The sequence below is a fragment of the Clupea harengus genome, chromosome 6 (assembly GCF_900700415.2).
Source record: "Clupea harengus chromosome 6, Ch_v2.0.2, whole genome shotgun sequence".
Classification (NCBI taxonomy): domain Eukaryota; kingdom Metazoa; phylum Chordata; class Actinopteri; order Clupeiformes; family Clupeidae; genus Clupea; species Clupea harengus.
This window is the reverse complement of record NC_045157.1, coordinates 7,817,493-7,832,492: the sequence shown is the minus strand read 5'-3', so window position 1 is coordinate 7,832,492 and position 15,000 is coordinate 7,817,493. Positions and strand designations below refer to the sequence as shown.

At 43.8% G+C, this 15,000-nt stretch overlaps 3 protein-coding genes across 6 annotated transcripts in view; 1 reads left to right on the top strand and 2 right to left on the bottom strand.

Annotated features, from left to right (window-relative positions):
- zgc:110843 (uncharacterized protein LOC541492 homolog) overlaps positions 1–138 on the bottom strand; it is a 3,617-nt gene extending 3,479 nt beyond the window's left edge. Inside the window, exon 1 of one of the 2 annotated variants that reach the window (XM_031568891.2) lies at positions 1–138. This exon is cut by the window's left edge and continues 43 nt beyond it. In XM_031568891.2, the coding sequence (XP_031424751.1) occupies positions 1–33 (33 nt within the window). In that variant the 5' untranslated portion in view covers positions 34–138. The other variant, XM_012824387.3, reaches the window with a different exon arrangement.
- Positions 139–1,085: 947 nt separating this feature from the next.
- On the bottom strand, positions 1,086–10,902 carry ube2d2 (ubiquitin-conjugating enzyme E2D 2 (UBC4/5 homolog, yeast)). Its single transcript, XM_012824385.3, has 7 exons — positions 10,609–10,902; positions 8,888–8,951; positions 6,422–6,453; positions 6,248–6,325; positions 4,835–4,940; positions 3,596–3,689; positions 1,086–2,537 (listed from the first exon to the last, which is right to left on the bottom strand). Exons 1-7 carry the CDS (start codon positions 10,630–10,632, stop codon positions 2,492–2,494), a joined length of 444 nt encoding a protein of 147 aa, XP_012679839.1. The 5' UTR covers positions 10,633–10,902; the 3' UTR covers positions 1,086–2,491.
- A 1,198-nt stretch (positions 10,903–12,100) lies between these two features.
- The window catches only part of ppp3cb (protein phosphatase 3, catalytic subunit, beta isozyme), a 37,081-nt gene continuing 34,181 nt past the window's right edge, over positions 12,101–15,000 (top strand). Inside the window, exon 1 of one of the 3 annotated variants that reach the window (XM_031568888.2) lies at positions 12,101–12,620. In XM_031568888.2, the coding sequence (XP_031424748.1) occupies positions 12,566–12,620 (55 nt within the window). In that variant the 5' untranslated portion in view covers positions 12,101–12,565. Of the gene's footprint in view, positions 12,621–13,034; positions 13,210–15,000 lie in introns of those variants that run through there. The other 2 variants (XM_031568890.2, XM_031568889.2) reach the window with 2 other exon arrangements.

The window sequence follows — 15,000 nt, the reverse complement described above, 5'->3', positions numbered from 1 at the left end:
GGTGGGGAGAGGCGGAAAAGGAGGCGATGCCATCCTGGTTTGCGTTACAATAGAATGAGAAATTAGTTGTTAACAAGGTCAGTAAACTGCAGGTCTGAACCTTGTCCTTATCCAGCTTGAGGTGACGGGACTCAGCTGCGTCACAATGGAGCTGACCAATAGGGTCAAAAGCTCGGACGGATCGCGTTGAGCACGGATGGAGAGAGCATTTTACATTAAAGGAGTTTTCCGCGATTCTAATCTCATATACTTTTTGTCAAATTCAGTTAATTGCTCCCCGCGGTCCTCTAGCTTCTGTCCAGTTTTTGCGTTAAAAAACTCCAGTGCTCATACACAATACTGTCTGACCGAGCCATAAACTATCCCAGAACTGAGCCAATAAGTCTTAATTCAATGTAGTGTGTGTGTGTGCGACTAGATTTAACTAGAGCTTGTGCAACCACTGTAAAATCATAAGGACATTAGAAACGTCATCCTTTAGGTAGGAGCTGAAACAACCCAAGTTGGTCAAGATTTATTTAGATTTCACGTTTTAGCATTCTACCATTGATTCTTAAACGAAACACTTCTATTAGGCTGAAGTGAATTCCCTACACCAGTTTTTAAAATCTTAAATAAGTCATCTTTGTGACCTACCAGTGCCACCTACTGTTCAGAAAGAAAACTACCAAAGTGAAGTGAGCACATTGACGTGCCGAAATAAGTTAAAGAAAACTAAATACACCATTAAAGATTTTTATATTAATCTGACCGTTTAAAACGAAAACGTTTCCAACATATATACTGGGTTTTTTTACGTCATGAGATACTGTGGTATTTCGGGAGCGAAATATGACTGAGCTCTCCCAAGAGCCCTGTAGTTGCAGGTTTTCTGTAATGGTGATTTCCAAATTTCTCACATATAACGGGACCGAAATAACGGCTACCAAAAGCAGCCCCACTACAAACAGGAAGAAAATGTGTTGATTCCACCTGAATACCAAGGTGTTGCTAGGGTAAGGACTTTGGATCAAAACTTGGTTGACACCAGCCAACAAAAGCACATACCATCACCAAAAAGTAAACCAAGCATCTGAAGACATTGAGACTTTAGTAATCATTTTATTACACAGTCTTTAATCAACACACAAAGCCCAATGGAGCTTTCCGGTAATTAAATATACAGAGTTCTGTGTGTATGTGTGTATGTGTGTGTGTTTGGAGGAGATCCTCTGCTGGAGGGGTGGGGGGGGGACAGGGAGCGGGGGCAAGGGGAGGGGGCCAGCACGCACCCCCACAGCTGCATGTTAGCTTCTAAAACAAAAACACAACCTAAGGCTCAAGAGCCAACCAGAGAACACAAGGACTCAACTAAATAAGGACTTAAATAAACTGGTCCACATCTTGCCTGTTTGTTTGTTTGTTTGTTTGTTTGTTTGTTTGTGTGTGTGTGTGTGTGTGTCTGTATGAATATGTGTGCGTGTGTGTGTGTGTGTGTGTGTGTGTGCACGTGTTTTGTGAGTGAGAGGGAGAGTTTGTATGTGAGGGAGGGGGGTGGGAAAGAGGGGTGAGGGGAATGGAGGACAGACAGTCATGGTTATGGCGAATGAATTTTTTTTTTTAATATATATATTTGCAGAATTCAAGTCCTTTAGAATGATCCAAAAGATCAACGGTCGTTCCCCCTTTAAATGGTCTGCTATGATTTTATTTAAAAGAATTCCTTAAAGATTTTATACAAAATACAAGCCAGCATACCCCTCCACTGACCCAAACAATAGGAAGAAATAAAAAAAAGGCAAAACCAGAGGAAAGAAAGAGAACAAAAAGATAGAACACCCCCATCCTTCCCCGCAAATACAAGCACGGGCCATGAAAAAGGATGAGAAGATGAAGGTCCATTATATCGTCAACACCCCTCCATCCCACCCACCCCACTCCCCTCCCCTCCCCCACTCCATGGACACCAGGCCCCAGCACATCCTGTTTACTTTATATATAAAAAAAAAAAAAAAAAAACATTTTTTTTTAATGGATTTACCTTGTCTTTCAGAATGACGAATGAAGGAATGCTTACGGAAAAACACAATCGCAGCGCTGCGCCAGCTAGTTTTGACTGACCCTCGGAACGGGCGGGGCTGGTCGCCGTTGCGACAAGAGACGGGAGCAAGACATGGAGCGTGCGTTTGGGGCAAGTCAGGGGAGGGAGAGATGGGAGGATGAGAGATGGAGGAGAGGTGGGTAGAGAGGAAGACCGGGAGGGTGGGGTCACGTGGGTGGGGCAGAGAAAGTATGTACACACCATGTCTGCTGGGGAGAGGTCTAAGAGGGGAAGGGGGAGTGGCCTGGAGTAAAGCACTCCAATGGAATTTGAGACCTGTTTTTGTTTGCTTTTGTTTTTTTTCTTTTTCTCTTAAACTTTCGAGTGTCGCCGTGGATACGGAGACAAGAGAGGTGGCGTGGGCTGTTTGTTTATTCATTTGTTTGTCCGCCGTGAATCCGAGCTCCAGAACTACATTGCATACTTTTGTGTCCATTCCCGAGCTATTCTGTTGTACCTGCAGGAGGAGAGAAGAACCCAGTTCAGGAAACGCGCACACACACACACACAAGCACAGCTCTCTGCTCATCAAACAAAACACACCAACCAAATTAAGATGGAGGCATTGTGACATAGCATTTTAGGTTTCTAAAGCATCCCAAACACAAAGACTTAACCAAGGAAAAGCAGGAAAGCACACGTAAGGGTAAAAGGAAGCTAGGAGATGTGCTTCTGCAGGGGAAGCCTCGACAGTACTTTCAACAGGCTTCTAATCCATGGTTTCAACAAGTAGTCTCCAGACTGTGAACCTCACATCTGGCCCTACGAGACTAGTTTGATTAGTGATGTGTACTGCCGTCTGCAAGCATGCGTGAGTGCATACACACCACAACACACTGCCTGTTGGATAACGTCAAAGCTCTGCACCACCTTGAGGTACATCACACATTACTTAGAGCCCATAGAGCCCAGCTTTGACAAGGACTACAGCATAGAGAACATGCTCCACACGTATGAAGAGACATTCCTTCAGGTTTATGGGTACAGCAAAATCACTTTTCCAGGACAGTCTTAAGGTAGCTATGTAGTCGTCTGTAAACACACATCATGGTGATATGTCCCATTCGAACAATGACAAGTATGAACTATGAAACGATATGGACAAAGACATTGTAATAGGAAAATAATCTGGTGTTTTCTATCCAAATACATACAATTTGAGTAAAGAATTCACTAACATTATGCTGAACCAGAGTGTACCTGATCATGACATCATGCCAGCTACAGCTGCTATGACTACGCAGCGCCTTCTGCGTCCAGTTTCAGGGTCAAAGGTCAACATATTATAACTCAAGAGTGACGTTCTGGGCGACAATAATTTTGCCATTCGGCAAAAGGCGTTGGGTAAAACTGCAGTTTGTCGCTGTGATGTCACTCTACACACTATAACCGATGTGTACACACCTTTTGTATGTGAGTGTGTGTACACATATGCATCTAACTCACTTTTCCTAGCAGGTCTACAAGACGCTGTGTGTGTGTGTGTGTGTGTGTGTGTGTGTGTGTGTTACTCACTTTTCCCTGTCAGTCTTGTAGATGCGGGCGATCTCGGGTACGAGAGGGTCATCTGGGTTTGGGTCACAGAGCAGAGAGCAGATAGACAGGAGGACTGTGGAGGTAAAAGTGGAGTTATTACTCAAATAAATACAAATATGCACACAGCTAACAAACAAACAAACACGTACATGCAGTGCGCTCGCACACAAAAACACACACACACTAGAGACAGAAGGACTGAAGTGTTGACACCCCTTTTCACGCAGATATTTTTGCAAAACAAAACAGACATTATTATTGCACAATGTGGGCGAGTTTCTGTTCCTCAATACGGTGCTACAGACTAGGGAACAATGAGATCTATAGCCTAGCTGTTAAATGCGGAATCTGGTCTATTGTATTCACACATTAGGTGCACAATGCATCTACCAAATGACTATACAAAGGAGAGAATATTTGAACATATTTCATCTAACAGACAGACAACAGAGGTTGGGAACAAGACCTGCTCACACCATCACCATCAGTGCACCCACTAAGCCATGGGATAACCTTTTATTAGGATAGTCAATCTACAGAGACTTCACAGATGGTTTGTTAAGTTCAAGGTCGTCATTCTAATTGTTCTGCTCTGAATATCACCTTAACCAAACCCAAACCATACATTGTAGTTAACAGTCTCAGATAGCTTGTTTATCCATCTTCATAAAGGGCGACCAACAACGGCAATATAAAGAGCACCAGGAAGAAAGCAAAGAAAGTCTTCAACAAACGTGTAATATGGACATGTTGGTATGGCAGCAAAAAATCTCCAAATCTCCACTAAAGCCACATTAGTCCACACGAGTCCACAACCCAACTACTCAGAGAGCCTGGGACCTCTTCCTCAAGCAAATGTACAAATGCTATATTGAGAACGTGACAGAATTCCTCACAGGCTACAAAAAGTGTGTGTGTTGAGACAACCAAAACCAAGAGATGCCTGAATATCTTATGGCCTGTGTGCAAAAAAACAGTACAGCTCCTGCAAGCTGTACATTCTTCAGCTCAACCAGAAATACGTGTTTGACAGTATGCGTCATAAGTCTTCATTGGGTCTGAGAGCACATGCAAATGTGTGTGTGTGTGTGTGTGTGTGTGTGTGTGTGTGTGTGTGCGTCACACATCTGAAGACCGTAAGGGTGTGCAAGTGCCCTGTGTATATATGTGTGAGTGCGTGCATGCATGCGTGTGTGTGTGTGTGTCAGTGTGCATTACCTTTGGAGATGGTGAGGGCGGGGGACCACTGTGACCTCAGAATGTCGAGACAGATGCTTCCGTTGCTGTTGATATTCGGGTGGTAGATTCTTGTGGTGAACGCAACCTGCATTTAGTGAAAAGGGGGCAAACATTAACAACACGCTGAGTGAAAGAGGACAGATACTTCACAGACAACTCTGAAAATATCAATTTTGACACACATTCATAACACTAATGGTAAGCTGCCATGTTATATATAATACAATGAAATACTACATTAATGAATATTTGACTTGAGAATTTGCCAGCAAGAGGTCACATTCATTTAATCCTTCAAACAATTACATTCAGTAATTAAAAGGAGTTAAAGAGAAACTTTAGGATTTTTGGGTCCAAACTTTTACTAAGGACAACTAACGATCAAAATCCATCCAGCAAATGGCTATAGAATGTAATCCAATGGGGCATTCATCCGTGTCAAAGTAAACCACTTTTTTCCGCCACTGACAGGCTCATAATGTAATCATAAGTGTCTGACTACTAGAAAGGACCCCTTCAGAGATAGACCTCAGCCTGTTTACCTCAATAACTGTAAAGAAACTGAAACTGTACAAAACAGTTTGGTCCCAGAAACATCTAAAAAAAATAGAACCCAGGTTGAAAAATCTCTAAGTATCCCTTTAAGATCTTGACACAAACAGGCCACTTGTAGCCGACCTCAAACAGAACAAGGATGACTAAAGTCCCATAACCCACTGATCACCGTCTTTAACAACACCACAGAGTCGCTTCAATAGCTCAAGTACCAGCAGCAGGTACACATGCACTTTCACACCATTAGAACTCAGTTATAGCCAAACCTGGGCAGAGGTGGGGAAGGGAGAAGGAAGAGCAAAACAAAACACAGGAAACTATAGCTTCACCACTTTTGTTCTGCATGTTACACACACACACACACACACACACACACACACACAAAAACCTGAAACTTTCTGCACATGTCCATCCAAAAAACCTATAATAAGAATGATAATAATAATAATAATAATAATGGTAAAAAAAATGATCTGGGTGTATCCATATGTTTTCCCCTCTGAGCCTCGCCAACAGTGTGGTGTGCGTAACTGTGGCTGCTGTATGTTGCAGTGAGTCACGTGTTCGGTGGTTACATGCAATTTAGGTTGCATAATGTACAGAAAGCACAAGACCACAGTGCCATTACCTAACTTACTAATGATCGACTGCCTGCACCCAACAGGGCCTCAGCTGGGCCCACCCCTACTCCCAAGATCAGCATAGAGACCATCGCACCTGCTCTCCGCACTCTCAAATGCAGGCCAAACTTTGGGTACATTTCCAAATGTTCTGCAAAACTGCACTGCAGTGACAGCTGTCTATAGACTACATTACCCAAGGCTCCTAGCTCCTCACCTTTGGCGGTTTGAAGGGGTAGTCTGTGGGGAAGTGAATAGTGAGGAAAAACACTCCACCCTGATAAGGACTGTCATTCTGTTCAGAAGAGAAACACATGGTTATTTCTGAACACAGACAACACATACGACCTTCAAACAACACACATGAACATGTAAAAACACAGGTACTTACTGGTCCCATTATTGTCGCCTGCCAATGAAACACTGAGGAGGAGACGGAGAAGAAGGAAATTGAATGAGAGAAATGGTCTGTCACTCGATATGAATTAAGTTTAAGTGTCTGACTATTTCAATATCACAGAGAGAAAGATTGGTGTAGGAAACCCAGCTCCCCTTCATTTACACAACACATGCAACATGCAAAACCCACTAGTACTGGCCTATGAAAAACTGTTTGCGGCATACTTCAAAACTAATGGAACCCTGTATGTTTTATGTTAATGCTGGTTTCACTCACATGTCTTCTCAGTTAAGGTCACTGCTCTAAAAATGAAACGAGTTTTAAACTGGACGTCAACACTTCATATCTCTGTAGAACAATAGAGCTTTCCAGGTAGGAACTGTCTGATATTTAAACAGCTCAATATGTATTACTGCATTGTCACCGCTCGGGAAGAACCTGTGTGTTCACTTGACACACACCTTTCAGGTTATCGTGAGTCACTTTATGATCTTCAGTGTCTAGTTCGGCTTAAAGATACAGTCAGCGATTCGGTTTGGCAAAACTCTGCTGACATTTGAGGTCAATAGCCAGTCAAACGACACACCTCCCTTCCGTGTTGATTGGCTGGGATTGTTTATGGCTCAGCACAAGCCACCATGTCAGTTGCTCGTTCATAGAACAGGAGTTTTTAGAACGCAAACACTGAGCGGAAAGCCAAAGGACAAGAGGAGCAATTCACTGAATATGACAAAAAGTGTCTGGGATTAAAATAACGGTTTACGCCTTTAGGTGCCATTTTCTTTAAAACACTGGCCGTAGGGGAACCTTCAATTGACAAACAAATCTATCAATCTATGTTTCGGGGGAAAACCAGAACCATCTGGCTGGCTGTACAAGATCAGGTGGGGGTAGCGACATTTCCTTGTACAGCTCAGGTATTGTGATGCAACAGACCACATGCCACCATTTTTGGCAGCAGGGGCCCCTCGCTCACAATGATAACTGTGTATCACCATGACGATGGTCAGGGGAGTGGGGGGGGGGTTCTGAACATTCTTCTACAGGTCCCGGCCTGGTGTTGCACAGCAACAAATGAAACCGGAAGTCATAACGTGCAGATTCAGATAATCAATTCTTTTTTGTTTACATTTTTTTTAAGAACTAACACTAGAAGTTTGTGTTTAACATTAGTCATCAAGCCAGACAGCGTTCTTCAAAGTCTGTGATGCTCCTGGTTCACAAACATGTTTGCAATGCAAATAAATACAAGGGGAAACGACACCAAAACATCTACAAATATTTAAATATCTAAATCGACACAAAGCTATATTTACACCACACCCAACTCTCTCATAAGCAGAGACTGAAAAAGACTATGTGAAACCCTTACCCCCATATACACACACCAAAACTACTGATGAAAGGGGTACCGCGCTTCTCCATCAACACCAAACTGTAATCTATTTTTGGAAATGAAATTTTCCTGTGGGCCTGCACACAATATACCTGCCCTAAACGACCCTGCCATGTGATTACCCTGAAGACTGGGCCTCGCCTGTACCAACACCACCTGTTGTTTTGTTTCTTCAGCGGGCAGACCTTCGTATTTTATGTCATTCATATCGTCTGCGGTAACTCGTCTTTAGCTAATCATTTGACTCAGGTTGGAAAACGTCGAACAGTTTTCTACTTGAGAACCAAACAAATATCAGTCATTTTGAAGCACATTTTATTACTGTTGAAACGATGAGTCGCTATCCTTCTTCATTAAGCATGAACGTTTTTGCATGCGTGTTAGCCTCTAGAAGTGTCATATACAGAGCTATTACAGGACCGGCTAACACACACAGTGCTTTGTGGGTTGGAAACCAGCTTTTAACCTGCGTCATCATTTACTTAATAGATTAAATCTGCAGCGGATATCTATTCATAACTTCAGATCATTTACACAAATTCCACTGGTGGAATTGCAGACATGGTGAACGCTACCTATTCCGGCAGTACTGAATATGAATGACAATGATGCATGCAAAGCACCCTAAATCCGAAACCAACAACAGACGCAATGCAAACAAATAATCCTGGGCCACCACGGTATGACCATAATACGCTCAATAGTCAGCCGACATGAGTGGCTTCACTCAGAGGCTATTTTACCTTTTTCAATCTGAAAGTCAATTCCTTCAACTCGCTATGCCTATCACTGTGTGGGAAAATGGTGAAGTTGGTCAACTGTCCTTCAAAATACTCCTGACGCATTTATCTGGTTCTCAATGAGTGAATAGCTCCGAAAACTTGAAAACATTTGAGGCTGATAACTTTTAACCAGTTAAGATGGCCTGTGCCATTGTCAAGTCTTGACTGAAGCAGTAACAGAAGGAGAAATTCTGATCTCATTTGGACAGAGGGGGTGTTCTGGGTAAACAGCTTGATTGATATGCAAATTGTTGACAGCTATGGTTGATTGACACCTACTGTCATCTCCTACTGGTCCGGCTGAACATTGAGCGGGAGGATCACGAGCCAAGTCATTCAACTCCTGTAAGAATAAGACAGTATTAGACACATTCAAACACACAAAAGGAAAAAAAACTCCATTAATAACATGTTCTTAAAAATCCAATTGGAGGAAGTTATCAATAACTTGTATCCTCAACCTAAGAATGTGGTACCGTGGACCCTCAATTCGTTTAACACCACCAGAGAAGTGCCTTCACTACAACATTTTCAGCTTTCACTACTGTAATCTCACAAAGAAGGAAGCTGCAACCTTGGGTTTCAGGTTAACCCCATCCTAAGAGAAGTGCCCCAAAAACAACTCGCCCCACTCAAGTGCGGAGCCTGTGTCAGGACTGTGGGGTTCCCTTGACAGTCCATGTGCAGCTATTCAGTTGTAAACAGGCCAGAACTGATCAACATGTCGTTTGGAGATCTCGTTCTCCTATCAGACAGCATTTTAGCGAAGATTAAGTTACAAATCCTCATTAACCATTACAATCATGCTGGGCTACAACTATAGAGCTTCAATGATCAAATGACTGATTAGCTAGTTATGGTAACGAGCATGATAATGCGCTCTACAGATGTACAACAGTCAAACATTACGCAGTCTTTGTAACTTGGCTGGATACCTAAATATCTAGATAGCCAAGACAAGTCTCCAGTTGCGATACTGCTCGATATGAGTACCCGCAGATGGAGACGAACATCATCTCCAGCTCCATAGCGTGAAATGGTTGTAGGCTCGTTCTGTCTGATTGTTAACAGTTGCGTGCTGTGATATAAGTTCAGACTAACGTCATAGACGTGTGCTCACACAGTTAGCAACAGATAGCTAGTCATGTCCCTGCCAGGCTGTATTGCCTCAGCTGGTTGTGCTGCTGAAAATCAAAACGTTTGGCAAAATACTTGACACGTTCTTGTGTTAGCGCTATGGCTACAGCAATAACTACCAACAACTTAAGTAACATCACTGATTTAGAAATGTTTCCATCTTGAACGCCAACATAGGCAAAGGAAGACACGTTACTTAAACAACAAGCTATCGCCAGGGCCCTTGTTGGCTAACATTAAGCAGCTATTTCTAGCTGCCTTTATAGTAGAGTAACACATCCATACGATCAACTTACTGGATAGCTAGCTAAATTAGCTAAATTTAGCACCACGCTAGCATGAAATATCAAGACAGGGGCACTAACATGCTAAACGTTTAGCTAGCATCCAAGTTCAACGCATAGCTGTTAGCGAGCTTGTTCACTAGCTAGCTGTCGACCGACAACAGCCGTTTGCCATCATTGGCATATAACGTTACCACCTGGTGCAATTCATTGTAAGTAAATGTTTTAGGTAGATAAATGTTATCAGACTGCATAGAAACACATACGAAATGGGACAGATGCTTAGAGTGAGCTGCATTAGGTTCAAAAGGTAGCGGGCCCAAAATGCTGGGCAGAAAGCATCAAACCGTCTTTAGCTAGCTAACGTTAACGTTAGCTCTCCTAGGCGCAATGCTACACTGTCATCCTACCCCAGTATCCGGGGTTACAACGTTAAAGACGATGGATTTGTGGAAAGGACGTGTGTTATAGTTTTAAATGCCGAACGGACATGTTAAGGGGCCCAGTGCTAATACCCCGATCGAAATTTCAAGTGCGAAATAGCAGGCCGACGACGGCACTCGCTGACTTCCTTCTTACCTTATGAATTCTTTTCAGAGCCATTGTTGTGCTTGTGCTGCTGTCACCGAAAACGTGTTATACTCGGTTAAAATGGCGGCTGTTCTCTATATCTGGAGACCAGTGCTCACAAATGTGTTACAATCAATACCTTGGGCTAACACTCGAATTAACGCTATCTGTCCGGCGAAACCGGTCGATGTAATTTTAAGGCGAAACTGAAAGGTAGTACGGGTAGAACCGCGATCCTTCCTCCTGCAGCAGCGGCTACCAGATCACTCACTCTGCACTGCTCTAATGAAAGCCTTCCGCCGACATGCGCATCAGCTTGCGTGATTGCGCGCCGACTTCTACTGCTATACAGCACCATAGATTACAATGCAACCAATACTGCAAAAGCGCCACAATGGAGGATGTACAGTCAGTGTTAGTGTGTTCTGAGCCACAATGGCTAAGTCCTAAGCTATGTGTTACTGTTGCATTGCTCGTCGTCAATAATCGTCATTGAGCAGTGTTATATTACATAAAACAATTTCAGATAATAACAATGAATCTTATAACACATTTATTTAAGGTGAACTGGCATTGCAGACCCTTTAGTTTTTAGGCTATGGTGTCGAGCACTGACACTAGCCATTACATCGAATTCATCGGAAGAGAGGAAGTTTAATAAGCGCGGAGGGATATGCGTTGACTTATGGCTTTTATCGCGATGCTTTCGGAGATTTCATACTTATTTAGTCAAAAAGCCGTCATCCCCATCCACAATGCCAACACCTTGAACGCACTAAATTTTAACATAAATTGTCATGTGTTTGTGTGCCTGTGTGTGTGTGCGAGATCAAGAGAGACGAGAGAGAGACGGTGTTGCGCTGTCCATGGGCTAGGACGATGTTAGACTATAGGCTATACAATATTTTGGATATTTTTAAAATATTTTATTTTAAAATATTCACATGCATATGCTACTGCATGTCTTGTTTGGATTGGTAGGTCAAACCTAATTTCAATTTAGGCAATTCAGCCCTACTTTAACAAATAGCCAAGTCTATCTTTCTTCATTAGCCTACAAGACAAAAAAGGTGCGTGCAAGGTTTCCCCAAATAATTGCCCTACATCATTCTAATAAACCATAGCCTCTATCACCAGTATCCTATGACAGGCCGACATATTATCAAGTTCTCTACGTTTTCACCTATGTGTAGAGCATACTTTGCATTCCATCACATTCAATAAGCATTTGTCACCGAAAGCAATTGTGTGTGCGTGTGTGTTTACATTTTAATGTGCCTCACTTACTGAGGAATTACAATAGCCTGCATGGGCAATCCATTGTTTTCGCCGAGTCATGGAACACTCCAAATTTCACTGAAATGTCATTTAACTATATAAAATCTACAGGTCCATGGCATGTTTAAGAGTGAGGGGCTGTTACACTCTGTCTCTTGTGCTGACTGATTTAAAGCCAGGTTGATTTAATCTAGCGCGTCCCGCTGACAGGCATGGGGATCATCACACGAGCATCATCCTCCGAGCTGCATGGGTCGAGATGGATGAAGCGCGCGCCCGTTCTCAGGGAAACCCCGACAGCTCGTGTACTGTCTCCACCGGATGGCGGTATGAGGCTACCCTGTCAGCGTGTGCGTGGGAGTTCCTACCTTCTCCATGTCAGGGTGGTGCAGGCAACGCTGGGAGGAGACCCTGAAGTAAGCGGAACACCCCCCCCCCTCCCCTAACCGACCCCTCACCACCACCACCACCACACACAGGCACCCCAGCAGACAACAGCATCCCGGCGTCAACACACTCTCCCCGGGTAAACTGCGGCAGACTTTCCCCCCATCAAAGCCCCGTCAGTGGAAAGCGGAGACGCTCCAAGTGATGCTGCTGCTGCAGCCAACGCAGCCCTCGCCCCTGCGAAGACAGAGCTTTATTCCGGGACGGAGACACACACTCGCCTTGTAGTCAACAACTGCCCATGAAGATGTCCAACACCGACATGGGGCTCGACCCGACCGAACGGTTGATTAAAAGTAGGTGCATCGTGTCGGTGGCTATCGTCGTATGCATGGTTTCAGGAATGCTTGCGCTTTTATCTCACAATACAATTTAGGTCTATCGGAGGGGGGTTGTCTTTTGGAAGGCTAATTTTGTTCACTGATAACATTCTAGCAAGATTGCCAGATCACATTTATTTGCCATGTTAGCAAGATGATATGTCAGGCAACACTGAACCTTACTTCACAAGCCTCATTATATAGACCTCTTGATTTGTCGGATATTATTATTTAATGTAAACTGAATTTGCAGTGACAGATGCGCCTTTGAATGGGGTAGAGCTTGAGTACTGGTGGGATCGCCGCGTGATGCTGAGTTGCTACGGGTTCGTTGGGATGCCTCCGCGCGGCTACTGCGCGAGACCTGGTGATGCAGCAGCATCTCTGGAGCGCATCGCGCGAGCTGTGCATGCGCCTGCTGGTGAATACGTGCACTGTTACAGAATCCCAGAGAGGGAGAGAGAGAGAGTGAGAGAGGAGAGAGAGAGAGAGATTAGCATCTCGTTCCAATGAAATAGGCTATTTTTTGGCAGTTTGACCATGACAGCGAAAGGACGACTTAAAGGTAGAGAGTGATATCATGTCTTTTATTTGTATGATTGTTGTCTTAACGCTGTGTAGGATACCAATGCCGATTGCAAATCAAACTTGTATCTATACATATCGATTTTAGACCTAAATAATGTGATGCACGAGATGAAACGAAACGGCGCTGGACCGTGCACACCGGGCATCCGTGAGGATGCTGTGTGATGTTGGCCGATTTGCGTGATAAAAAGCACTCTTACGATGGTGACATTGGAAGCTTCGCACAGAAAATATCAGACAAGAATGGCATAAGTGTAAGATGTCAGGTTGTTTTAGAATATTCAATGTATATCAATATATAGTCTTGAATAGAGAAACGCCGACAAGTGACGAGCTGGCTTTGGCGCCCTGTAGCTTTTCTGAGTAATTGGCCAGATGAATGTTTTAGTTTGACCTGCGTAAACTCCAATGACATCCGTACCAAAGCAAAGCGAAAAAGCCCTCAATAATACGGGTGGTGTGATGCGCAAAATCTCGTTTTAGAGACGAGTTTGTGTAGGTCTGAATTACGCCTGCGGAAGAAGTGCGCATCTGCGCGAATCTGACGCCAAGTCGCGCACTTCCAGGCGGAGCGCGTTTGTCTCCGGAATCTTGTCCGCCTCACCGACAACCAAAGACAAAATGGAGTTTGGAAATGCCCGCTTGCGTATCAGCATATTGCTCTGTTGTCTGCGGGGCGGCAAAGAGAGACTGAAACGCTGCATCGCTCGGTTATGGAATATTGAATGTTTGTATGTTAGGATGTAGCCTTCTGTGTGGGCGGCGGAGCGAGCTGTGCACAATATGGGTTATGAGATATAGATTTGCTCGTCATGAGCCATAAGAATGTGTTGAGGACTGTTATTGCTGCATAGAATGTTTAGGCTACGAGAGACAGAAAGGGAGCACGGCAGGGATGGAAGGCTTTGTGGGAAGGTATCTGGGCTTGAATTGTATCTAGCAGCAGAGGAAATCTTAACAAAGCTCAGTCATCCATGGACACACATACACACACACACACACACACACACACACACACACACACACGCATACATTCACAGTGATATTCAAATTAAACACCACTCACTAAAACAGTCATCGTTTGGCTGTCAGAGGCGGGATCTTAACAGTGAAGAAGCCAGGAGGTGGGAGGATGAATGGGTTGCCATACGTACACAGCAAAGCCAGTCTTTTCCTGAGCAGCATCACATATGGAGAGAAAGATGGAGGCATGGCCAGAGAGGAGAGAGAAGAGGCTGGATATACAGTCAGATGGATAGATGGAAGCACACTACAAGCTATATGTTTCATGGGTACTCTGAGGCAACAAATGTTGCTATGGTGATGGATCAGGATTTTGAATGCTGGTGTTGGGGTTGTTGAAACAGTGTAATTGCCACCCCATGCTCTACATTTAAGAGAGAAAGAGGGAGACGTTAGTGGTTGTAAGATATCCCACAGAGCCACCTTTACCCCCAAAACAGGAAAGGTCATTCCCAGACCTGCCACTCAATTTGGAGTGGAGCCTACGTACACTCATTCCCCATACACAATACAGGTGTTTTGTTTTTGACCATAATTCCTCAGAAAAACAGTTTCTGTTGGTTTGTTTTTGTGTCCTCCTTCTAGGTGTACATGGTTGCAAGTCTAAAACGTTATGAATTTGAAATAGAAGCAATCATAACGGTAATACATTTTAAATTGGATGGTTCTCGAGTGATTATTGTACCAGAGTGACATAACTGGTCGTGTTCCAGGTCACCTGAATTGGCTGGGACACAGCTAGGAG